Source organism: Crocuta crocuta, unplaced genomic scaffold (genome assembly GCF_008692635.1).
Source record: "Crocuta crocuta isolate KB4526 unplaced genomic scaffold, BGI_CrCroc_1.0 scaffold246, whole genome shotgun sequence".
Lineage (NCBI taxonomy): Eukaryota > Metazoa > Chordata > Mammalia > Carnivora > Hyaenidae > Crocuta > Crocuta crocuta.
In genome coordinates, this window is record NW_027531902.1 from 3135577 (window position 1) to 3162131 (window position 26555).

General features: G+C 42.5%; 1 protein-coding gene across 3 annotated transcripts in view; it reads left to right on the forward strand.

Moving 5' to 3' along the window:
• The window catches only part of RBKS (ribokinase), an 86782-nt gene that overhangs the window by 38214 nt on the left and 22013 nt on the right, over window positions 1-26555 (forward strand). For all 3 annotated transcript variants that reach the window (XM_077774131.1, XM_077774129.1, XM_077774130.1), the window contains 2 exons: window positions 3250-3341; window positions 10017-10205. In XM_077774131.1, the coding sequence (XP_077630257.1) occupies window positions 3250-3341; window positions 10017-10205 (281 nt within the window). The remainder of the gene's footprint in view (window positions 1-3249; window positions 3342-10016; window positions 10206-26555) is intronic.

A 26555-nucleotide genomic window follows, 5' to 3' on the forward strand; every position in this document is an offset into this window, starting at 1 on the left:
TGTGTGGTTCCAGGATGACATCATGTTTTCCCACCTTAACTATCACAAAGTGTGTTCTTCTTTGATTAACTGCATCTACTGAGTCTTCACAGTTTTTTCACCCTTGTAAAATATTTATGCTTATTCATGTAACACGAGCCAAAGAGAGTCCTTTGCTTTATGGTATTTTCATTTTTCCCCTAAATTTAGTCACTAGTCAGACTCTAAGCCTACATATCCAGCCTGTTACCATCCGGCATTGGTAAGAATGCTTTCCTTCAGCAAAATACAAAGAAATAAGATTGGCTTGGTTTTTATACAACATTTATGGTCAAATTAAATTGGAGAATTTCTCATTCCAGCAACTCTCTTTATTGCTTAAAATGCAATGTAATTGTTTCTTTAAAATTTGTTTTTTTATTATGGAAAATTTCAAATCTATCTTGACATACAGAGAATAGTACAGTAAACCCATATTTACTATATCGTTAAGCTTCAGTAATTCTCAACACATGGCCAGTCCTGTTGAATTTATACCCCATCTCACTACTCCCCACCTTCCCACCCCCTGCAACCTTGGAAGCCACCCCCAGACATTATGTCATTCACAGTGTGCTTGGTTTTTGATGTAAGAAATTATACATGTTTTAAGAATGATGTCTTTGCCTGGTGCACAGCAGCTAATCTGTGGTCAGATTGGTGCCCATCACCCTTTGGAACTAATCCCTTTACTAGTTTAGTGAGTAACTTCTCAGACTTTGTTCTCTTCTGTGCAAGTGGATAAATGTAAATACGCATATAATTATGCTTTGTTTGATTTAAAAGAGAGAGAGAGGGTCATACTGTGGATTTTATTACTAAGCTTCCTTTTTTCACTTACAAATTATAGGAATCTTGAACAGAGATCTGCTTCATTCAGCAGGAGAATATTCCATTAGAAGTTTTTGGGGGTTTTTTCCCTAACCAGTCCTCTCTGATAGAAGCTTAGGTTTCTTTTTGTCTTTTTCTGTTTCTGTTAAAAACAGAGCTCAACATCACCGTACATCCTGAACCTCGCCGTACCTCATCTTTGCCTGCCCATGTATTTTCTGTAGGATCGGTTTGGAAAAGGAATTGCTGGGTCACAGTCTTTTGAGATGAAATCAAACTTTTAGAAGAATGGCTCAAAGCTGTTGTTGCAGACTGGCACGTCACTCTAACCTGTGCTTAAATGCCTTTGTGTGCAGATTTGGCGATCATAATACATGAGCGATGCTTTTTCAATTTACCATTCAAGGAAAATAGGGAGCAATATATTTGTTGTGGAACGGTAAAAAGTAAGTGGGTATGTTGGAACACTGGGCACTGAGGGCCTTTATGCATAATTGACATCTTGACCTTGCAGAAGCAATAAGACCAATGAGAGAGACTGTTGCCAGCTACAAACTCCAACAGAAGGCAGAAGAAATGGGTGGACAGGCGGGGGTGTTGAGCTGTGTGTAAAGGACAATATAATAACAGTAATAATCCCTTACATTTGTACAACACTCTACAGTTTACATAGGGCTTTTACACCCGTTTTCTAATTTAAGCTGCACAATAACCTGTGCAAAAATATAAGCAGCCAAAAATATACCACAGGATTTCTGTGTGTGGACATTCTGCATCCTAAAATAATGAAAATGAGGGAATAGCATTAGCCTGTAGACCACTGGATGAGATCCATTGACCAAACCAAAATGTTAAGACCAAGGAAGGTGTGGAAGCAAACTAGCTAGCTCTACCAGGCAGAAGCAGGGGACAGTTTCCTTAGCCACGTGCTGATAAGGACATGGAATGGATCGGGACCACCACAGCCATGGAAGAGCCACTTGGAGAACTCATCAGTGTGCACATTCCCGGTCCTGCCCCAAGAGATTCTGATCAGTGGGTTTGAGAGGGAGCCCAGAAGTCATGCACTTTAACGAGCTCTCCTAGTGATGCGGATGTGCGAGGAAGTTTGTGCGTCACTGTTCCAGAAGGGTCTCTGAGAACTGCAGCTAAAGGAGTTTACTCTGTGGGCCCATAGTAGATTGGGGCTACTAAACACATAAGTCAGTGGACCTGGGTAGAGGGAAAGAAGACCAGCCAATCTAGTTGGGTACTCCGGTGGATAAGTGTTTTTGACAAAGGGGAGGCTTCCTGTGATTGCAATTTCTGAAGACTTTGTGAAAAATAATAAATAAATGAATAACCAAGTTCCACACCAGAGGCTGTTTTAAAATATTACAAACTAGAATGAGGCTTTTGTTGCTATAAGCAGAGTCCTGGCCTAGAGAGATGACCAAATACTGGACTTCAAGATGGAGGACCCCAGATGGGCACCCAGCTTAGCCATGTCCCAGCATACGACCTTAGACTGTGACCTCATCTCTCTGAGATTCACTTTCCTCCTCTGAAAAGTGCAAAACTTCCTCGGACACTGTAATGGCTGTGACGTTCTCATTTTCCCTGTCGCTGCTATCCCTAGCCATCCATCTCTTGTCAGTTCCTAGTCTGAGCTAGTTCTCAGCCTCGGATTGAAATTCTCCTCCTTCCTCAATCAGGCTTTCCTTTATGTTCCCAGATTGCTCACAGAAGCCAAGAACGTCAGCTTCTGTGAAAGTGTATGTTTGGGGCACCTGGCTGGCTTAGTCGGTGGAGCCTGCAACTCTTGTTCTCGGGGTTGTGGGTTCAAGCCCTACCTTGGGTCTAGAGATTACTTAAAAACAAAATCTTAGGGAAAAAAGTGTATGTTTGCATGGGTAATTGTGATGTATCTGAAAGACGTACATAGGTGTTCAAAACCTACATACGTACGTGAACTCCCTACTTAACTATTCTTACCAGGAAATTTTTTACTTCATTATTTCTTTCCTAATTTCTTTCCTGGAAAATGGATTTATGAACAGAAATGTTCATCAGCCTGAATGTTCACATTCATACATGTCCTTTCAGGCCACAGCATTTAAAATTGTCTTTAATGTTCTTGTCGCCCTGCACCACAACTTTGTAATCATCTTGACCGTAATACCGATGCTTGCCCTTGAAGCTGAAATGTTGCACCGTGAAAAACAGAGCAAATGGAAATAAGAAAGAGGTGCTACTAGGCCATCATAGAGACTGCGATTTCAGGCTTCTGCACCTGAAACTAAGTTGATTTTTCATTTCATGGGGAAGGTGGTTGCACTTGAGGACTGCCCTTACCGAATGTCTTTCAATGCACCATGTTAAAAATGATGGCCACTGAACGCCCTTTCCGTTCCTTTACAGTGAAAACAGTGTTCAATCCAGCCCCCGCCATTGCTAACCTGGATCCTCGCTTCTACACCCTCTCGGATGTGTTCTGTTGCAATGAAACTGAGGTAAGGATGGAAGGTTTTGCTCATTCCCTGAGAAACCAGAGACTTTCATACAAATGGATAAAGCAGTGAGGCAGGACTGATCACGTCAGTTTGATTGTATGTGGATTCTTGAGCCCAGTGAAGAGATTTTTCAGCTAACTGGGGTGTGGAGAAAAGGAAATTAGTGAGTCCTAAGGGGGAAAAAAGATTCCCTGAGTCATCTCCATAATCTGGCACGTCTCAAACCTCAGCTAATTTTAGTCCCCTCCCTGCCTTCACACGATTGGTGTTTTTTCTTTTTTGATTATTCCACATTCTATGGGCTAATTAGTATTAGAGTTGCCAGATTTAGCAAATAAAAATACAGGATGCCTAGTCAAATTTGAATTTCAAACAAACAGCAAATAGTACACTAAATGCAGTTATGCTACAAAATTGTTATTTATCTGAAATTCAAATACAACTGCTCTAACAACCCTAATTAATACACCACCCCTGGAGCATTTGCTACATTCTCTTGTGAGGAGCTTACGACTGCCTGGGTGAATAGGTTCGCCATGGTGCCATGAGAGGGACCTCAGGGGCCACTCTGTTATGAGAGGGCTTTCACAGTCCATCTGAGGGTCATAATGTATAGATCTGAGTAAAGTATCTATCAATGCATTCAGATCATGCCATTCATTCTGAGGCATTTTAGGAAGAAAATTTCAATACTTTTCCCTTGTATAAATCAGACGGTTTTAGACCAGAGCTCTCTCTCAATGTTGAGAGGGAAGGACATACTATACAATGCAACATGCAGAGAGAGAAAGTAATTAAAGACCTATAATAGTGATTTTTCATGTGGTTCAAAGGCTGAATGAATGTTTCCAGGATTTCCTGACCTGTCTTTTTGTTAATTTCATCTCTCAGAGCATGAAGTAAACAGACAAAAAAAGACCACCACAAGGAAGCTAATTTTAACCAATCACAATAGGTTACGGAATACTTTTGAGCACCCATCATGACCAGGCCTCGTGCTGGGAGAAAGGAACTGTGGGAAATAGTAACCATTTTATAGTAAGAAATTAGATCACCCTCCATGGCCAACTGGCCCAGATTTTCCTGCTAGATACTTGCAGAACACTACTCTTCAAACACTCGTCACAGCTCAAATGACTTACTCAATACTTCTGTCTTGTCCGTTGAATTACTAGTCCTGTGAGGCCAGGGACATCTGTCTTATTCACTGTTGTATCCCTAATGGCTGTCCCTAATTGTATAGTTATCTACTGTTGCATAATAAATTACCCCCGGATTTAGTGGCTTATAACAATATAGTAATCCCCATTTATCCACGGGGGATAAGTTCTAAGATGCCCAGTGGATGCCTGCACAGGAGCACAGAGAGTACTGAACCTGATATACATTATGTTTTTTCCTATACCTAGGATAATATTTAATTTATAAAGTAGGCACAGTAAGAGATTAACAACAATAACTAATAAAATAGAGCAGTCATAACAATATACTATCATAGAAGTTTTGTGAATGTGGTCCCTCTCTCTCAGTATCTTTCTCTACTGTACTCATCCCTCCCCTACTTGAGATGGTGTGAGATGATAAAATGCCTGCATGAAAGGATGAGGTGAGGTGAGCGACACAGGCACTGTGACAGAGCATTAGGCTGCTATTAACCTTCCGACGATAGACAGAAGGAGGATCACCTACAGACTGCGGCTGACCACGAGTAATTAAAACCAAGGAAAGTGAAACTGCAGATAAGGGAGACCTGCTGTAATTATTTCTTGTCCTTCACGGTTTCTGTGCCTCAGGAATTGAGACAGGACACAGCATGGCTTGTCTCTCTCTGTGATGTCTGGGGCCTGGAAGACTCAAAGGCAGAGAGCTGGAATCATGTGAAGCCCACGTGCTTGCTAGCTGATGCTGGCTGTGGGCCAGAACTCCTACACAAGGTCTCTCCTTGTGACCTGGGCTTCCTCACAATAGAGAAGCTGAGTTCCAAGGTACAGTGTCCAGCGGGAGGCAGGGGGGGACACGGCAGAAGAGCTGGCTTTTATGACTTAGCTTTGGAAGTCACACAGTATTTTTTCTGGCCCATTCTATTGACTGAGGCAGGAAAGTCTGCCCTCACACTCCACCTCTCAGTAGAAGATTGCCATTGTCACAGTGTGAAAAGAGCATATACAATGTGATATATATTGATACAGTTATCTTTGGAAATTACCATCTATTACATTGTACCTGGTACATAGTTGGCACCTAGTAAATGCTTTTTGAATGGATGAACAAATGAACAAACTCTAGTCTTTAAGAAAATTGATCTCAAACACTTAATGGAAAAAAGAAAAGCTTTAAAAACCTAACATTCTCATGGATGACGTCTAAATTTTTTTAAATGCTTATTTATTTTTGAGAGAGAGAGAAACAGAGTGCAAGTGAGGGAGGGGGAGACAGAGAGAGGGAGACACAGAATCCAAAGCAGGCTCCAGGCTCCGAGCTTTCAGCACAGAATCCAACACGGGGCTCGAACTCACAAACTACGAGATCGTGACCTGAGCCAAAGTCAGGTGCTTAACCAACTGAGCCACCCAGGCACCCCTTTATGGATGACTTCTAATCATGATAAAACGTAATTCATGCTTAAGACACTCTGCTCACACACAAACCAATGATATATAAAGATACAAAGAGATAATGAAAAGGTGCTCACAAGCCCAGAAACAAGATAACTCTGCAAATCAGAAAGGGAACAGAATCCTAGAGCATTCAGTCCTATGTCTGCTATACTTCAGTCCCAGAGGCAGGCATCAGTGGTAGGGGCCTCTAATGGGTGATGAGCCCTAGAAATGTGCCACTCGTGGGAGACTGGGGCAGTGCCCACTGCTCAAACCCACAGATGCTGGGCTTGGGCTTTCCTGCTAGCCAAAAAAGTTAGAGGAAGCTGTTAAGCCTGCTGCCCAGGACTACAGTTTATGTAAGGCTCCCAAACTGAGGAGATCAGAGGACAGAGATACTGCCTCTGATCAGGAAGGAACCAAGCCAAATGTTAACATGGTGACCATGAATGTGACGAGATTGGCAGTATTGCCAATGACAGCAGAACAGGAACTCTGTTGCCGATACAACACCTGGCCCTGGTTTAGAGACTCTCAGGGGCCTGATGGATGCAACTATAAAACCACTGGAGAGGCAGGGATAAGCCTTGCGGGAGCTGAAGTGTGGGATTCTCCAACTCTCAGAGACCAGAGTGAGCCTGCAGATGAAGAGACCATAATGCTCAAGAGATGCCCAACAAAATCAGTAATCCAAGATGAATTTTCCCAGGATGGAATCCAAATAGTGAAACAGTGCAAAAAAGATATTAAAATAAGTATGATTGAGGAACGCCAGGGTAGCTCAGTCGGTTGAGCATCTGACTCTTGATTTCAGCTCAGGTCATGATCCTAGGGTGGTTGGGATCAAGCCCCACATTGGGCTCTGTGCTGAGCATGGAGCCTTCTCTGTCTCTCTCACTCTCTCTCTCTTTCTCTCTTCTCCTCTGCCCCTCTCTCTCTCTTGCTTTCTCTCAATAAAATAGAGATAGAATAGGTAGATAAAATAAGTATGATTGAGATTCTCATTCATTAAAAAGAAAGAATGAGAGAGAAATAGAATCAAAGCAACAATATGTGAATATAAAAATCAGTCAATTAGAAATCTTGAAAATGACACTGAAAACTATAGAAAACTTATGAAAGAAATTGAAGAAGACACAAAGAAATGGAAAAACATTCCGTGCTCATGGATTAGAAGAACAAATATTGTTAAAATGTTAATGCTACCCAAAGCAATCTACATATTCAACGCAATCCCTATCAAAATAACACCAGCATTCTTTACAGAGCTAGAACAAACAATTCTAAAATTTGTATGGAACCAGAAAAGACCCTGAATAGCCAAAGTAATGTTGAAAAAGATAACCAAAGCTGGAGGCATCATGATTTCGGACTTCAAGCTATATTATAAAGCTGTAATCATCAAGACAGTATGGTCCTGGCATTAGAAGAGACACTCAGATCAATGGAACAGAATAGAGAACCCAGAAATGGACCCAGAAACATGGCCAACTAATCTTTGACAAAGCAGGAAAGAATATCCAGTGGAAAAAAGTCTCTTCAACAAATGGTGTTGGCAGAGCTGGACAGCACCGTGCAGAAGAATGAACCTGGACCACTGTCTTACACTGTACACAAAAACAAACTCAAAATGGATGAAAATCTTCCTACAAAATACTCATTAGGAAGATAAACAGATTGGAATCAAAGAATTAGTGAACTGAAAAACAATCTTGATCAATTCACCCAGAAGTGAAAAACTTCTGGTTTTCACCTAGAAATATCACCTAGAAAATATCACAGAAACCTTTTTTTAATATTAAAGAGGAATTTGCAGTAAAGAAAGATAGGTTGAGAGGCTCTAACATACATTTCTGATGGAAATGAAAGAAGAGAAAGGAGGAACTGGAGAGAAGCCATATTGGAGGAAAAACAGCAAGTTGTTTTCTAGAGCTGAAGAAAGGCACAAATCTTCAGATCAAAAGTATATTGAAAGTTCCACTTGAGATACACAGATACAACTCTCTACTAACATACATTTTAGTGGGACCGCATAAAATCCAAAGTAAAAACAAAAATATTTTTAAACGGCCAGAGGAAAAAAAGACAGATTTTATATACATGATAAGAATATCCAATACTTCATTGTTTATGAAAGGGGAAAATGGAAAAATAAGTGTCCATGAAAAGGAGAATAGATTTTTTTTAAACTCTAGTATATTTGCAGTATATGTGCTGTGTAGTTCAACAGAAGCAGGGCTATATATGTCAACACAGATGAAATGATATTAAGGGAAAAGCACATTAATAAGTGATATCTATGGAAGGCATCATTCACATTTTTAAAATATTTTTTAATGTTTATTTTATTTTTGAGAGAGAGAAAAACAGAGCATGAGCAGTGGAGGGGCAGAGAGAGAGGGAAACACAGAATCTGAAGCAGGTTCCAGGCTCTGAGCTGTCAGCACAGAGCCTGACACAGGGCTCGAACCCACAAACCATGAGCCGACGTTGGACGCTTAACCCAGCTGCCTCATCATTTACCTTCATTAAAGAAAAATATCTGAGGCAAATAAAGTAAAACATTAAGACTTATTAAAAGTGGGTGATAGGTACATGGGTGTTTGTTTCATTATTACGTTCAGGATCTTTCATTAAAGAATAACAGGTTTTTAGAAACCACAAGAATTCAGTGTTTCTGAAAATAGACCCAACTAACTCAACAGATGTAAGTGATCTCAGTAATGAAGGTCAGTGAAAAACTTACAAAAAGAATACAGAATGTGGCCTCAAGGCATAGCGAACTCAGACAGAAAGGGTCTTGTGGGAAAGATGGCTCAGGAAGGACACATAGTCAAGTTGCTGCCAGGCAAGACCAGAGTCCCGGAGGGGCAGACGCTGTGGGGTTACTTATAGGCAACAAAATCTGGTTAATCTGGGCATGTTCAGAGCAAGCACAAGAAGAGACAGACCCATTCTTAGGAAGAAATAGGATACGGAAAAGACAGAATTTGGTTATAAACTTTTTGAGTCAAAAGTATCATATAATTCATCTAGCCCAGTGATTTTTAAGCTACTAATTTCAGAACCATAGAAGGTCCCCAGAGAACCTAGAGGGATGCTTAGGGGGTAAGGAAGCAGGGCTACAGCCCTTCACCCCTTCTTCAGCCAGAGCCCTTTTTATATTCTGGGAGAGAACTGTGGTCCTGTGCATGCCCCTCATTTTACAGACTATACGTGACTTGGGTAAAGTCCCAGAGTTAGTAAGGAGTGGAAACCTCCTGAATATATCAGCACATTGCTTTCCCTGCTCTGTGTCAGTGTCTCTCCTACCCTGAGCAAAACATTTTCTTGAGCAAAAACAAACAAAAGAAATGGGTATGGTACAAACATGGAAAACTATAACTAGTAAGAAGAGAAAGGCACTATGACCCAAGAGGAGCCTAGAAGAATTACAACCTCAGGTGTGAAATTTACAGACATGACTTAATATATCAAAATCATTGGCAGCGGCCCCTACCTTACTTTCTTCCCTCCCCTCTTCCTTTCTTTTGTAGAATTCTTTGTTCCCCCTAACTCTCTATGATGAACGTTATCATACATACACACAGAAAAGCTGGAAGAGCAACCCAACGAATAGTCATATACTCTCCACTTGAACAGTCGTTAACATTTGCTACGTTGCCTCCCCTCTCCCCTTTATGTATTTCTTTTTTGTTTTTGTTGAGTCATTTCAGACTAAGCTGCACATAACATGAAACCTCACCCCTAAATACTTCAGTGTGCATCTCCTAAGAGGAGCCACACCATCATTATCACACGCAAGAAAATTATTAATAATTCTATGCTGTCATCTGAAATCCAGGCCACATTCACATTTCCCCAGTTGTCCCCAAAATGTCCTCAATAGCGAGTTTTTATTGTCATTGATATTGAGTATTTAATTTATTTTCCTGAGCCAGTATCCGTCAAAGTTCCCCACGGCATTGGTTGTTATACAAAAGAAGGGAGACATTTTTCTAGAAAAACAAATCTAATCTGGAAGTAGACCCAGGTTACTTTTCTCACCACTGTTTCCTTTCACTTTTCTGTATTCTAGGCTGAGATCCTAACTGGCCTCACGGTCAGCAGCCCTGCAGACGCTGGGAAGGCCGCACAGGTGCTCCTGGAAAGGGGGTGCAAGGTCGTAATCGTCACCTTAGGTGCTGAAGGCTGTGTGATGCTGTCCCAGACAGAACCTGTCCCAAAGCACATCCCCACAGAGAAAGTCAAGGCTGTGGATACCACGGTAGGTTTTAAAATTTCAGAATCATTTCTGCCCCCTTGATAATCATCATTTAGTAACAAAGATACTTCACCTGAATTTTTGGATCATAAGGTAAGGGCCCGAGGAGGTGATATGGTAGAAGGGGAAAAAAAAAAAAAAACAGGCAGGGGGACTATATCTTTATCTTTCCCCAACCCACTGTGGGACTTTCTACAAGGCACTTAACCTCTCTGAGCCTCAGTTTCCTCATCCATAAAATCAGAATATCAGTAAAATTCTACATGTATCACCTATTTTCATTCACTGATTTCATTCAGTAACTATGTACTGAATACCTGTTATATGCCACTCGTCTGTTAAGTGCTGGGGCTATCGTGATGAACAGGACAAAGTCTCTGCCCTTGTGGGGCTTAGATTTTAGACAATACACCCAGTCGCTGGTTCTTACAAGCCTCCATGTGGAATGAAAGCGCAAGGAGCACTGGTTGGCAGAACTCATTCTTCTGGCCCACAAATAATGACTGCTGCCGTCTACTTTGCGCTTCCTGTGTCTCTTTGGCATACATCTCAGTGATCTTTACAACAATGACATGAGGTATATTATTATCCTCATTTTGAAGATTTAGACACTTACTCAGGACCGTAATGCTGGGAAGTAACAGAGCTGGGGGTTCAAAACTTAGCCCATAGACTCCAGACACTTCTTGTGTAAGGTGTGCACTGAGGACAAGCAGGTTACATAGACAAGTCACAGCCCGCAAGGGGGTGGAAGGGAAAACAAGCCAGAAAATAAAAGGCTCAGAGATCCTCTAAATCAGGGAAAATAAGAATTAATATTTATGGCCTAGGATTGAGAAGAGCTGACTAACAAAAAATAAGTATCAGGGACCCAAAACTAGAGTGGGGGAAGAATAAACATTTTAGGATTTTTATTTATAAGAAATCAATGTGTAATTATTTATAAAATATATTTTAGTTTTTATGCTTAGGAAAGAGTTTAAAATGTGGATCATTAAATAAATTAAATAAATAAATAAAATGTGGGTCATTTATCAAAAAGGAGCCTAAGCGAATGTGATGAAGTCATGGATGCAAATATGCTCTGAAAAATAGAGAAGTACAAGGAATGGTTTTATCACATGAAATCACACCCTGATTGCCTTTCACCATGTGCTTGATCAGGTATTTGATCAGTTGGACTCAGTGATGCCCATTCTCTTCATAGTTAGTCATTTTGGAAACTGTTAGTTCTTTTTTCTATTCTGTCAAGGACAGTCACATGAGTTTGAGAGATTCCCTCTTAGTTCACAAATTGACCCTGCGTTAGACTGAAACTAGTCCAGGTCCTGAACTAGAGCATAAGAGTTTACTCTTCCGTTGCTAAAAACGAAGGGCCTCATGAAGATGTCGGGCCTACAGCTCTACCCCAAAAGAGACTCAGCCTCTGCTTCCGGTGTCTGTGTCAGCCATAGCTCCTTTTGCCCGTAAGCACCAAAGCACAGCAAGAACAGGCCTATTCAGGAACAGGGATGTACTTGGTGCACCTGACTGGAAAGTCCGAAGGTTCGGCGAGGGCAGAGGTGAAGCCATGTCATTAGGGCCCGCTCACCCCCTCCTTGTTGGCTCTGCCTGCCTGGCAGTGGGCTTTGAGCCCAGGCACCTGCCTGCCCACACCATGCCCCATGTCGGGTCCCCATCCCTGGTCTCAAATAAAAATCAAAGAACTCTTATCAGAGGATGGGAAGTGGATGCTGGTCCGACAAAAACAAGCCCTGCCTGGAGTGTGGAACCACACAGAACACGCATGTGGAAATGCCCTGCCTGGGCATGGGATGAAGTGATGAAGACGCCAGCCTTGCAAATGTTCAGATTTGAATCAATGGTCATTATCCGCAGAGCCATGTCATGTTGAAGGACTGGATTTCCTAGACTGTGATGGGTTGCGCCTTGAACATCTTAAATACAGAGAGGTGCACAGGGAGGTTGTCACACTTCGCTGGTACTGTTTTGTGCCTTTTCATTTGGTTTCTTAGCATGCGCACTTAATTTTTCAGTTTCAGGAAAGGTGAAACACAGTGAGAGCTCAGAGGAGAAAAGATAACTTAAATGCTTGGAGGCAAGAGGTAGAGAACGGGATCACAAAAATCAGAGCACTGGATTGGTATCACTGAGTTTTCCGTCAAGGGCCAGATAGTAAAGTTTCAGGCTTCACGGACCTTATGCATACACGCTCTGTCACAACTACTTATCTCCACCGTGGTAACATGAAAGCAGCCATAAACAACTTTGTGCGCTATCGACATGAAGTTGGTATTAATCTAAACTAGACTGTTTTAAGTTAAGATGCTAACTAGAATCACCAGTGCAATCACTAAGAAAAGAACCCAAAGAAAAAAAGCAGGGGTGGGGGGGTGAGGAAGCCTGAGGCCTGCATGGCTCAGTTGGTTAAGTGTCCAACTTCAGCTCAGGTCATGATCACATGGTTCATGGGCTCGAGCCCCGCGTCAGGCTCTGTGCTGACAGCTCAGAGCCCGGAGCCTGCTTCGGATTCTATGTCTCCCTCGCTCTCTGCCCCTTCCCCCACTGGTGCTCTCTCTCTCTCAAAAATAAATAAACATTAAAAATATTTTTTTAACTAAAAGAAACAAGGGAACTATAATGGTACACTTCAAAATATCTATTTAACGGGTGCCTGGGTGGTTCATTCGTTAAGCGTCTGACTTCTGCTCAGGTCATGATCACACGGTTTGTGAGTTCGAGCCCTGCATCAGGTAAGCTCGAGCCCCACTTCTCTCTCTCTCCCTCTCTGTCTCTGCCCCTTCTAGGATTCTCTCTCTCTCCCCCCCCTTTCTCTGTCCCTTGCTCACTTGCACCCTCTCTCTCTCAAAAAAAAAAAAAAAACCTATTTAACACAAAAGAGGGCAGGAATGGAGAAATTAAAAAGCTACTGGAAGATTATGCTGTTATAAACTGAGGGATAAAACTAGGCGGGAGGGAGATATGGGATCCAGGAAGTAGGCGATGCCACAGAGGAGAGAAGTCAGGGGTGGTGAAGGGAAGCCCCAGGGCAGCAGCTATGCAGCAGGCTTGCAACCAGGCGGGTCCCATCCCCTGGAGGAGCGACTCCCGGACACAAAAGCAAAAACAGGAAAGGACAAAGAAGGAAATAGCAGAATGAAGTAGCAATTAATTATGTTGAAAACTGTGGAAATGAAAAAAAAAGCAAATTTTTTGCTGTACATCATTTGCAGTCTAAGGGGAAAAGTATGATTAAGTAAATATCCGCACACCACGTGGCTGTGAAGCCGTAGTCCTAGCGGTATAAGTGCCGATTCTTGATTTAACCAAAAGTGGAGATTATAGTCCTGTTTTGAAGATGGAAGGATAAAGTGAGTCTGTGTGCACCTGGAGGAAGAGAAGAGAGCTGAATGCTCATTCTCCGTAGTTGGAGGCCAAGAGAGAATATTGGAAACTGATTTTTAAAAACAGCAGTATAAGCATATTACCAGAGAGAGAAGATGAATACCAGAAGCGACCACGGAGGGAATTTAAAGTATTTGTCTCATGGAAATGGCTCCGGAGAGAGATGGGGCGTTTACTCCTTAAGCGTTCCTTTTACACTATGTATGTGGATGGCTTTGATTTTTTTCCGAAATAACAAAACACAGTGAGATACCACTTGTCACCCACTAGAATCAAAAACAGATAGTAACGAGCATACCTAGGATGTGGAAAAATCACAACCCTCAAACAATGGCAGTGGGAAGCTAAAATAGTGTAGGTCGCTTTGGGAAACAGTCCGGAAGGGCTGTGCAAAGTTAAATTTCCAGTTATAGTAGGACCTAGCAATTCTTCTAGGTCTGCACCCAAGAGAAGTGAAAACACGTGTCCACACAAAAACCGTGCAAGAATGTTTCCAGCAGCATTGTTCGTAATAGCCCCAAATCGGAAGCAACCTGACTTTGAACAGCAGATGCCTGGAATACAAATTGGGGCACATACATATAACAGATTCTTGTTCGGACTAGTGTGGATGAACACTCAAGACATTACACTAAGTGAAAGAAGACAAACCTAAAAGGCCACATATTAGATGTTTCCAAGTATATGCCATCTCCAGAGGAGGCAGATCTATAGAAACAGAAGGTAGATGGACGGTCGCCAGCAGCGGGGGAGACGGGGTCGGGAGACTGCTAATGGGCACAAGGTTCCTCTCTGGGGTGAGGAAAACGTTCTGGAATTAGATAGTGGTGTTGCATACACAACTCTGTAGATATCCTGAAAACCACTGAATTGTACACTTTTAAAGGGTGAGTTTTGTGGCAGGGGAATTGTATCGGTTTAGAAAACAAAGGTCAAACAGTAACAAAAAGATCCATCTAGGCACTTCACCAGTGGATGGATCCTCTTGTGATAAAGAATCTTCCACTTCATTGCTCTACCTAATCTACTGAATGAGCTCTCAGCAGCCCCCCCGTGGAGGGGAGGTGACACAGGAAACAAGGGTGGTTATTTTCTGGGTGTTGAATCTCCCTCTGCCTTTTTCAAGCTATCTGTGTCCTCTCATCCCGCACTCTCATTGTTAAAATCCTTGCCTGTTCTGCACACACCTGTTTGGCCTCTTCACGAGTCTAATAAAGAGGAGATAATTCACCCAGTAAGGAGCGGAACTCCCAGGGAGGCATTTTCTTTGGAACAAATTGGGCTCCTTCACTATTCTGTCAGGAGGGCAGTCCTTGCTCTCAAGAGGTTTATGGCCTCACATTTTCCCTCCCCCTAATCCCTTACGATGCACACCTTCCAAAAAAAAAAAAAAAAAATCATGTCGTGCAACCTAAAGGTATACAATCTTTGTCAATCGTAACCTCCACAAGGCTGGCCAAAATAAAATCGGTCTGTCAGGGACAGCGTGGGTGGTGGAAACACATTTAGCTGGGTCGCACACTGTCCAGCCCGCCCTGGAAAAAGCCACTCCAGCTCAACGTCAGTACTGCCGCATTCATTTGCCTCCGTGTTGATAGTTGCTGTATCACTTCTATTTTTACATCCATTTTTCCTGCTGTACGACAGTGGGATGGTGGCAGTAGTGCAGATGTCCTCAGCTCAGTTTGGAAGACTGACAGATGTGTCTCTTTTCTCGACTTTATATGTTATCTGAATCTCAGCCTCGAAATGCCATGGCACTCATGTCCTCAGTGCAGTCCTCCGACCTGCAGGTCAGGGGGCTTTGCCAGCTTATGTCGATTGCACTTTATTTTCACTCCATAGTCAAGAGTCACACACATTTAAGCATGGTCATATTTCAGGTTATCGTGCTGGTGTGATATAATGTTAATTATCCTTGGCCTACAGGCTGTATAAAATTCATGATGCAGAAGTTGCTTTTCTACATGTAAATGGTTAAGTCCTAGAATCTGCATTGCTACTCTTAAGAATTTAGCCCATAGGCTAAATCCATCTTTGCAAAAATCATTCACCTTATAGTAAATCATCATAATTCAGAGTATATAAGTAAGCTAAGAATAATCAAAAGCCAGGAGTGTGGGGATTCTCTTACCTCTTCTTTATTCCCCTTTCTATGCATTATATTTGAGCCCTGTAGTGCTCACAGTTGCTGGTGAGGCACTAGGCAGCGTGAGCCCAGCTGCACGGATGCACCCAATGGACAACTCAGGGCATGGAGAGTCGGTTCTGACCTAGAAATCGCACCAGTAGAGAGTGGTGATGGTTTCTTTTAAAGCTTGCACGGAAGCACTCCTAAAGGTACTGGCAGCTGGTGGGTTACTCACAGCCTTCAAAGGTCACTTCTCCTCAGTGTATTCCTCTCGTCCTGGGCTCTGGCCTTCAGCCAACCTGGCTGTTCTTAAGAATTTGCTCCCATTAACCTACCTGTGAGGCACCATCCAGAATGACACTTCAGCCTGTGAAAATCCAGATCTGAAGGGCCATTTTTCCCCCCAGCCTACACTCTCTTCCCACTCTCACCCCCTAGCCAGTGGAAGGCCCAAGTGACACTGCCAGATGTCATTAGAACCAATGAATTCAGGTGCTTTTAAGAGGTGTTTCTCAACTCAGGCAAACTGAGATGTTTCCTGCACCAGATATAGTTTGAGTTTTATTGCCAGTACTTGAAAAAGGGTTGGGAGAATAAAACACTTTGGCTAAAGAGTGATAGAATCCTGGGTATGGAAGAGGTAACTATAAAATAATAAGGCTAACTTCAACGTCCATATCAAGTCACTATCCAAGGAGTAATTGTTGTTTCCTTCATATTTGACCTTAGGAGAATTAGGTCTTACTGATACTGCCACTCCTCAAAGTATCTTGGAAAATCCTCTCTTAGAATTGCTTTGAGAGCACTTTTACCCTACTTATCAGTCTACTGGGGGGTTTTCTTTCTATTCATAAAATTAATACATACTTAGTGTTCAAGAGTAGAAAAAAGCAGACAACATAGAAAAGTATAAAAAAGAAAGTCAAGGGGCGCCTGGGTGGCTTGGTCGGTTAAGTGTCCAACTTTCGCTTAGGTCATGATCTCGCGGTTCATGGGTTTGGGCCCCGTGTCAGGCTCTGTGCTGACTGCCAGCTCAGAGCCTGGAGCCTGTTTCAGTCTGTGACTCCCTCTCTCTCTGACCCTCCCCTGCTCACACTGTCTCTCTCTCTCTCTCTCCTAGAAATAAATAAAACATTTAAAAAAAAAGAAAGTCAAATACCCATGAGTCTACCGCTTAGATGTAACTACTGTTGTCCTTTTAAAGATTTTATTTTTAAGTAATTTTTAAGTAAAATTTTATTTTTTAGCCCAACATGGGGCCCATACCTATAACCCCAAGGTCAAGAGTCACACGCTATACTGACCAAGCCAGCAAGGCACCCTGTCTACTATTATCCTTTTAGTATAAATCCTTCAATATTTTTTTCCATACCGATTCATGCACTTTTGAATATCTTTTAACAGAAAATTTGAATATTTGCCCCTGCAGAAGTTAATATGTATAATTATGGGAAGCCTCTACAACTCAAAAAGATCAACCATCTCTCTAAAATAATGTAAATGGGCAATTCACTGAAGAAGAAATGCAAAAGATATATAAATGTGTGCGGCACCTGGGTGCCTCAGTCTATTAAGCATCTGATTCTTGGTTTCAGCTGAGGTCGTAATCTCACAGTTGTGAGATCGAGCCCCACCTCAGGCTCTGCTCTGGGCATGGAGCCTGCTTAAGAGTCTCTGTCTACCTCCTTTGCTCCTTCCCTCTCACTTGCACACACTCTCTTGGAAAGAAAAAAGAAAAGAAAGAAATGTGATAATGTTCAACCTCACAAGAAATCAAAAATATGCAAATGAAAATAACAGTGAGATCCCCCTTTATTGCCTATCAATTTGACAAAAAGTAAAGACTGATCATGTCAAAATCCAAATAAATTAGAAAACACATGCTCTCATATAATTCTGGTAGGAGTGTAAATTTGTATAGTGTTTTCAAATGGAAATTTGACTACCAGTTTTTAAATTTGGCCCAGTAAATCTTCTAAGAATCTATCTTGCAGAAATGTTCATATATACAAATATTTGTACAAGAACATTTATTCCAGCTTTGTAATAATCAAAACTTGATCAGACATACCTATATAATCATCAATAAGAGAAAGTCAAATTATAATGGCATGGTGCCACTTATTTAAAAATAACTCTAGCTATCTATAAATAAAAGCATGCCATATTTTAAAAATCTGGGGGGGAAAATCACCCACCAAACTACTATGATCATTGTTCATGGGGAGGGGCAGGGGATGGGAGGCAGGCGTTGTAAAGGAGGAATTCTACATTCTACTCCATATTCTTCTGAATTGTTTGAGTTTTTCTATGACCCTTTACTTTTCATGCGTTACTTTGAAATTTGGAAGAAAATACGATTTGGGGACACAGCCAAAAACTATTTGGAGTCACATCTAGCAAATAAGAGAGGTGATATCATTTCTCAAAAGGGTGTCCTGGAGGGGCCTGGGTGGCTCAGTCGGTTAAGCATCTGACTTCTCAGGTCATGATCTCTCAGTTCATGCATTCGAACCCCATGTCAGGATCTGTGCTGACAGCTCAGAGCTTAGAGCCTGCTTTGGATCTATGTCTCCCTCTCTCTCTACCCCTCCCCCGCTCACACTCCATCTCTCTCTCTCTCTCTCTCTCTCTCTCTCTCTCTCTGAAAACTAAATAAACATTTTTAAAAATTGTAAAAGCAGCCTGAACCTTAAAAAAAAAAAGTTGGGGGGGGGGAGGTTACTGGGCACTACCCTCCCAAAAGAGCCAATAATTGGCCAAGTTCACTCTTAGTCTCCTAAAGAGCCAATCAAATATCCCAAGATTGCTCTGTAAATAGGCTGAGTAGCACTTTGACTTAAAATGACTTCTGAATGGATATACACTTGATGCCAAAGAACTAGATCTGCATTGCCTTCTTATCCAGGCCCTGGAGACTCTTTAGTCTAGATATTTCACTACACATTTTTGACAGGCTTTTTTCCCCTTAATCTTTCTAAAGAAACAATCTCCCTCAAAAATATGTTAGTTTATACCGTTTCCCTTGGAAATCACAGACTAAATGTCTAAATGTCAAAGCTGCACTTTTCTGTTCGTCACTCAAATGCATGGCCTATCTTCAGAGAAGCTTTACTCAGCATCAGGTTTTCTTTCCGAATGTGTCTGCTTACATGTCTTAAACCCTTCAAGCCTCATTGCCACAATTAAGAATACGTTGAATGATCCAGACTTTGGCTTTGCCACAGTTCTTGGTCTCTATTAGTCCATGACCTGAAGGAGTTGTAAAAGAGGCCAGGCCATAGGTGATACCTCACATTTAGGTACTTAATAGTTCACATACTTCATCATTCCTGTACCTCCAGTTTGAAACAGACCTGAATGGAATGGCTTCTGAGGGATGGAGGAACATAGGTAACACAGTCCTTTGGACTGAAGTATGCTCCCTCTAAAATTCGTATGCTGAAGTAAGGAGATAATTAAGGGTGAATAAGGTCATAAGAATGGAGTCTTGATCCCATAGGATTAATGTTCTTCTAGGACTTTTCCTAGAAAAGGAAGCTCGCTCTCTATCTGTGTCTGTTCAAAGAGGTTAGATCACACAGCAAGATGGTGGTGCCCTGCGAGCCAAGAGAAGAAGGCTCAGAATGAAACCTGCGTTGTGAACACCTTGATCTTGGACTTCCAACCTCCAGAACTGGAAGAAGTAAGTTTCTGTTCTACAAGTCACCCAGGCTGTGGGTTTGTTGTTGGTGGTGGTGTTTTGTACGGTGGCCCAAGCAGGACTAACAGGAAAGCAAATGAATGTACTTCAGAAGCGACTTAAAGCAAAAACTGAAAAGTCGGCTGTTTTATGAGGAGAAAATAATCTTAAGTGAACTAACAGGATCACCCTCAATCACCTTGGTGAAAACCATCTTGAGAGTTATGCTTATGGTTTAACTGTAATGATTGGGCCCGGTGGGTAAGCCCAGATGGTGTCTTAGGTTTAGACCCTAATCTAGCCATTAACTAGCAGGCTGCTTCGGGCAAAGGACTCATTACGTTTGGACTCTGGTTGTGTGTCCAAATGTGACCTGTCTGGGGTGGGTGATCTCTGAGGCATCTTCCACCTCTGACATTCCATGATTCTTGGGAACTTGAGAATTCTTAAGCTAATGTTGGAAAGCCAGGCACTACGCTGTGCTGGGCTTTGTGCTGGACTCCTATGCTGAGAACAACCCTGCAAGACAGGGTTAATGCCCATTTTAGAGAGGAGGAAAGTAATGCTCCCAAAGGCAAACAGCCTGCCCAGTCATACAGCTGGTAAGTTGGTAGAGCCAGGAACTGCTTGCCAGGCTGTCTGTCCAACTCTAACATCCATGTACTCTCTACCATACCCCTCTGCCCCTTGATTTTGTGGCAGTCTGCCTAGCCTTCAGTCCCTTCTAGTTGGTGTTCCAGCACTGACTTTCCTTGGCATTTGTTACGATACAGGCTTCTGTAATCACTCCATTTCTCTAGATCTTCAGAAGCTACCAGATCTTGCAAAGTCATTGCCTGCTTTGTGCCGTATGGTGCAGCCTCACTTAAGTACAGTAACCCATGTATGGCTCTAAGAACAGTGCCTGGCACACATGAGCACTCAGTACCTCTTAGTGCTCATTAGTAGGTCCCCATATGTCTGTTCACTGGACTTGGATCATGTGGGGGCACCAGGAAGTATGTACCAGTAGCTTGTGTGACTCTCCAGTACACAGAGTGGACATGAGCTTGGCTCTGTACGTTACTATACAGAAACCCAGGTCCCACTGCCTTTCATTTCCAGCATCTTCCTGTTCAGGACAAGGAGCTGGACTGCACAGGTAGTAGAGTGGCAGGATCATTGTAGTTCAGATAGCAAAGTTTTGGGCACAGATCACTTCTGTTCATTCTTGTCCTTGAAAGACCAACCCTTAAGGAGAGGTGCACCACTCCCAGTGAGTACAACCAAATCAACTTGCCATGAAGCTTCTTTAAATAGAGGCCTGAACTGCTAACTAGAGAAGCTAGGGAAAATAGAATTCCTCTTTTTTCACCTTCCCAAACTAGCTCTCTAGTTTAAGGAAAGACAAAAACACTCCTTCCCTGCCAGGCAAACTCTTATCCATCCTCAAGGTCCAGCTCAGACAGTTCTTGGGAAATCCCAGTGCTTAATATACGCTTGACACATAATAACAGGCCTTCCTGAAATAACAAAAGAGTTCTAATTCCTTCTGGGAAAGTAACTAGTGTATGTGTTAGGGTCACTTGGTCTCACTGAGCCCCAGTGTTCTCAGGGGACTAGAGGATCTACAGGATTCCTTATAGTCCTGCCTTGAATATGCTGAGGGACAGAATAAATCTCAGACACAAGTGCTTTTTGTTTTAATGTTGTGAAAACAAAATACCCAGTTTCCCATTTTAAAACCCATCCTTAACCTCATCAAAATAAAAAGCTTCTGCACAGCAAATAGCAAAGCTAAAAGGCAACCAACGGAATGGGAGAAGATATTTGCAAATGACATAGCAGATAAAGGGTTAGTATCCAAAATCTATAAAGAACTTATCAAACTCAACACCCACAAAACAAATAATCCGATGAAGAAATGGGCAAAAGACATGAATAGACACTACTCCAAAGAAGACATCCAGATGGCCAACCGACACATGAAAAAATGCTCAACATCACTCATCATCAGGGAAATACAAATCAAAACCACAATGAGATACCACCTCACACCTGTCAGAATGGCTAAAATTCACAACTCAGGCAACAACAGGTGTTGGCAAGGATGCGGTGAAAGAGGATCTCTTTTGCACTGCTGCTGGGAATGCAAACTGGTGTAGCCACTCTGGAAAACAGTATGGAGGTTCCTCAAAAAGTTAAAAATAGATCTCCCCTATGACCCAGCAGTTGCACTACTAGATGTTTATCCAAGGGATACAGATAATGTTGTTTCAAAGGGGGCACATGCACCCCAAGGTTTATAGCAGCACTATCAACAACAGCCAAAGTATGGAAAGAGCCCAAATGTCCATCGATGGATGAAATGGATAAAGAAGATGTGGCATACACACACACACACACACACACACACACACACACACGCAGTCACACACACACACACACACACACACACACGGAGTATTACTCAGCAGTCAAAAAGAATGAAATCTTGCCATTTGCAACAATGTGGATGGAACTAGAGGGTATTATGCTAAGCGAAATTAAGTCAGTCAGAGAAAAACAAATATCATATGACTTCATTCATATGAGGACTTTAAGATACAAAACAGATGAACATAAGGGAAGGGAAGCAAAAACAGGCAGGGGGGCAAAATATAAGAGACTTAAATATGGAGAACAAACAGGATTACTGGAGGGGTTGTGGTGGGGGGGGATTGCTAAATGGGTAAGGGCCATTAAGGAATCTATTCCTGAAATCATTGTTGCACTATATGCTAACTTGGATGTAAACAAAAAAAATAAATTTAAAAACAACTATCCTTAGATTATTTTACCAGCAGTGATAGAAAAGAAGTTAAAGAGGGTAAATGGCATCTCTGAAATCCACATCATAAGATACAGAAAACCCGGATGAGGCTCCAAGGTAGCCATCTTAACCTTAGGAATGATATCAATAAATGGATACGATATCTGAACCACTCTGCCAACTCTGGCTGCCAGAAAAGATGAAAATGAAAAAAAGAAGTTGACTAAATATGAAGAAAGGACAGAGGACAAGGTAATTGCTAAAGACACTGATCGACAAGGCACAAGACATCTGTCATGCCCGGGGGTCCATATTAGCTCTATTACATTACTTCCATATCAGCAGATCACCTCATTTACTGGCTAATCAGGCAGAATTAAATATTTTAAATTATCTTTCTTAATCCTGCATGTGATCAGTTGAAAACCCAGGGCTCTAAAAATCTAATTGTAACTGCTTACCAGAAATGTCATCTTCACTTTGAGGAACTGAACCAGGGCCAAATACAAGGCTGTTTTTTCTGTTTTCCTAACGCACTGTCCCATGGCAGGATCTGGACATGCATGTCCAACTGCCCGACATCTCAGCGGCTCCCGCACAGAAAGCTGGACCCCCGGCCCTGCTTCAGAACTCAAAAACAGCCAGAGATGATAAAGAGCAATGGTAGTGGAGAACAGGGGCACGGAGGTGGAAGGAAGATGGAGAGAAAAAATATCTGTTAAAACCTCAGCAGAAGTCAAGAGAGCAAACTCTAAATCTAGATTTAGAGTGTTCTGTGGGCCTCAACGACCCCTGATTGAAAGGACAGGAAATAGTCCCTGTCCTGGTCAGAAGCAAGCAGTATGAGCTTGCTTATCCAGCCACAGTGAAGACTTCTTGCTTCCTACCCCTACACCCCACTTCTGCCCGCTCCTAGCGAGCAGTGTGGTATCTAGTGTCCTCCGTAGCAGTGTGATAACTTGGCTGGGGGGGCGGCAGTCAGGAGTCTACCATAGTTCTTCTAAGTGGCTTCCAGTGTGTGGAGATGTTTCTTGGGGAGACCTGAAATTATGAGGAGGCAAAGAAACCATCTAGAGCCAAACTGTAGAGTCCAGTGAGCTGGAGCCACGCCCACTGCCCTCAGTGCCATCGCTGCTGATAGAGGTGAACAAGGAAATGAGGAAGGAGGTGTGTGGTTCACAGCTTGCTGAATATCTGTCTGCCTTCGTGTGAAAATGTGTGCGTTATAGGTTAGTGGTGTGGATACTTTGTGTATTTTCAGTGCTGAGGAGGTATGCTCTGCGTGAATAAATAGTTGGTGGCGTGAATGTCATGTGTGCATGTATGTGTGAGTAAAATGTACTGGCAGTGGGACAGAATGTAAAGAGATGACTCGTCACTCACACTTTCCTCCTCCTCTGCCCATTCCTTTTAAAACTACAGGAGAGCTTTATACAAAAGTGATGTGGTTTGGGGACAGAAGGCGTCCAGAGGTTAGGTGAATTACATCTCCTCTAAAAGAGTCTAAAAACTGAGGGGCACCCGGATGGCTTAGTCGGTTAAGCATCCGACTTTCGCTCAGGTCATGATCTCGCGGTTCGTGGGTTCGAGCCCCGCGTCGGGCTCTGTGCTAACTGCCAGCTCAGAGCCTGGAGCCTGTTTCAGAGTCTGTCACTCCCTCTCTCTCTGACCCTCCCCTGCTCACACTGTCTCTCTCTCTCTCTCTCCTAGAAATAAATAAAACATTTTTAAAAAATTTTAAAAAGAGTCTCTAAAAACTGAAAATTCGATATCCTTTTCCTTCCTTGGTCAAAACAAGTGCAAACTAGGGAAAGAAAGATCATGGTTATATTTACTAAGTGACTTCCCGTGACTGTCCTATTCCCTCTTAAGAAAACTGTCTTCCTCTAGTCTGCTCTTTTAGTTTTAGCACGTGGGTATCTAATTATATGGATTCAGTTGTATGAGAAATATAATTTGTATCAAATACTTCCATTTACTAACTTCCCTCAGGCACCCCAAGGCCAGTCAGGTTGCCTGCCGCCCTCCCTTCCTTCCTTCTTTATAAATTGTGAAATATTTCATTTATACTGAAAAGTATAGAGAACAAAAGATCATGACACCCCCCCCATGGACCCACCACCCAGCTTTTGTTATTTCTTAATATAAAGAGATAAAACATTAGAAACACAATGTGACCTCTTTGCTTTCAGATGCTTAGTGCTGTGAAGATGCAGCCTATATCAGGACCCAGCTTTTAGAAACACATTTGGACAGAAGAACAGTAGAACTTTGTAAGAATTTTTCTTGACCTTTGCCATTCTGCAGTTTTAGTACAGTGAGCCCAGATCTGACTTTATTCTTATTTATTAAAAATTTTTATGTTTATTTATTTATTTTGAGAGAGAGAGAGAAAGAGCGAGCAGAGGAGGGACAGAGAGAGAATCCCAAGCAGGCTCTGTGCTGACAGATGTGGGGCTTGTACTCATGAACGGTGAGATCATGACCCGACCTGAAAGCAAAAGTCAGACACTTACCCGACTGAGCCACCCAGATGCCCCTATTCTTATTTATACTGCTTATGACTCTGTTCTTCCTGAAGCTTTGGGGAGGGGAACTCTCAACACTCTTTTTTTCCTTCAAGTTTTTATTTAAATTCAAGTTAGTTAACATACAGCGTAATACCAGTTTCAGGTGTAGAATTTAGTGACTCATCACTTACATACAACACCAGGGTTCATCACAAAAAGTGGACTCCTTAATCCCCATCACCTACTTAACCCAACCCCCCCACCTACTTCCCCTCTAGTAACCGTGTTTGTTCTCTACAGCTCAAGAGTCTATTTCCTGGTTTGCCTCCCTTCCCCTCCCCCAATATGGTCATTTGTTTTGTTTCTTGAGTGGAACTATATGGTATTTGTCTTTCTTAGACTGACTTGTTTCACTTAGCATAATACACTGCAGCTCCATCCATGTCATTGCAAATGGCAAGATTTCACTCTTTCTTACGGCTGAGTAATATTCCATTGTATATACACACACCACATCTTTATCTGTTCCTCACTTGGGCTGTTTCCATAACTGGGCTGCTGTTGATAACGCTGCTGTAAACATCAGTATTTGTGTTTCTCATCAATTCTGAAAAATTCTTAACCATTCTCTTATTACCTCTCCTCCACATCCTCAATCCCCTCCTTCTAGTACCCCTATAAGGTATATATTAGACCTTCTCTTTTCTATTCTTCATGCCTTTTAAAATTGCTATAGAGAGAAGCCTGGGATCCTGAGGCTGCCTATCACCTTATTCTTGTTCCAGGGTTGATGAAACAAAAGTGACCTCTAGAACTGAAAACACAGTCCTTTAAACACAGAAAGTCATTGTCCTTAAAGAAACAGAAATGACCCCTGTAGGAAGTTCTGGCAAAAGGAGGGGAGGAGCACCCCACTGCACATACATTTATTCAGCACACGGTATTTTAATTTTCTGCATGCTGAACAGCAGGTGCGCACTGCTATAATAGGGACACTAATGTGGTAAGATCGTTCCTGGCAGAGCACCTGGGTGGTTCAGTCAGTTGGACGTCCCTCTCTCGGCTTGGGTCACGATCCCCTAGTGGCGGGATTGAGCACTGGGTTGGGCTCCGCGCTGAACATGAAACCTGCCTGGGATTTTCTGTCTCCCTCTGCCCCTCCCACACTTGTGCACGTGCACTCTCTCTCTCTCTCAAAATAAATAAACTTTAAAAAAAGACAGTCCCTGGCCACAAAGAGCTTAAGTCTGGAAGAGTCTGTAGCCCACAGTCAGAATGAGGAGTGCTATAATGGGGAGGCCCCTGAGGTGTGGTGGGAGCACATCTGAGGAGTCCACCTGGCCTGAGAGGCCCACAGCCCTGCTTTTGAGAGGGCAAGGGAGGGTGAGCTACAGGATAAGTCAGCTTGGGGAAGGGTCACCCAGGCAGAGGCAGCAGCATATGAAAGGCCCAGGACTAAGAGAGTGTGTCAAGTTTGTGCCTCCAGTTTAAGTAGTTCTGTGTGGAAAGAGCTTATGGTACAAGGAAGAACAGAACAGGATGAGGTGTGGCTCTAACAGGGATGGGCTGTAAAGGGCTTCATTTGCCACAACTGGAAATTTGCACGTTCTTCTGAGGGCAATGGGAGCCATTGAAGAGTTTAAGCAGGGATAGATTTTTATCAGATTTGTACTCTATTAAAAAAATTAAAATTATAGTCTTATAAAGACTAAATTGGAGATTACAATACTGGAGGCAGAGAGAACCACCCAGACTGTTGCCTTGATCTATCTAGTAACAGATTACGGCAGCCTGGACTAGGAAGTGGCAATGGGGATATTAAGAAGGGAGTTTA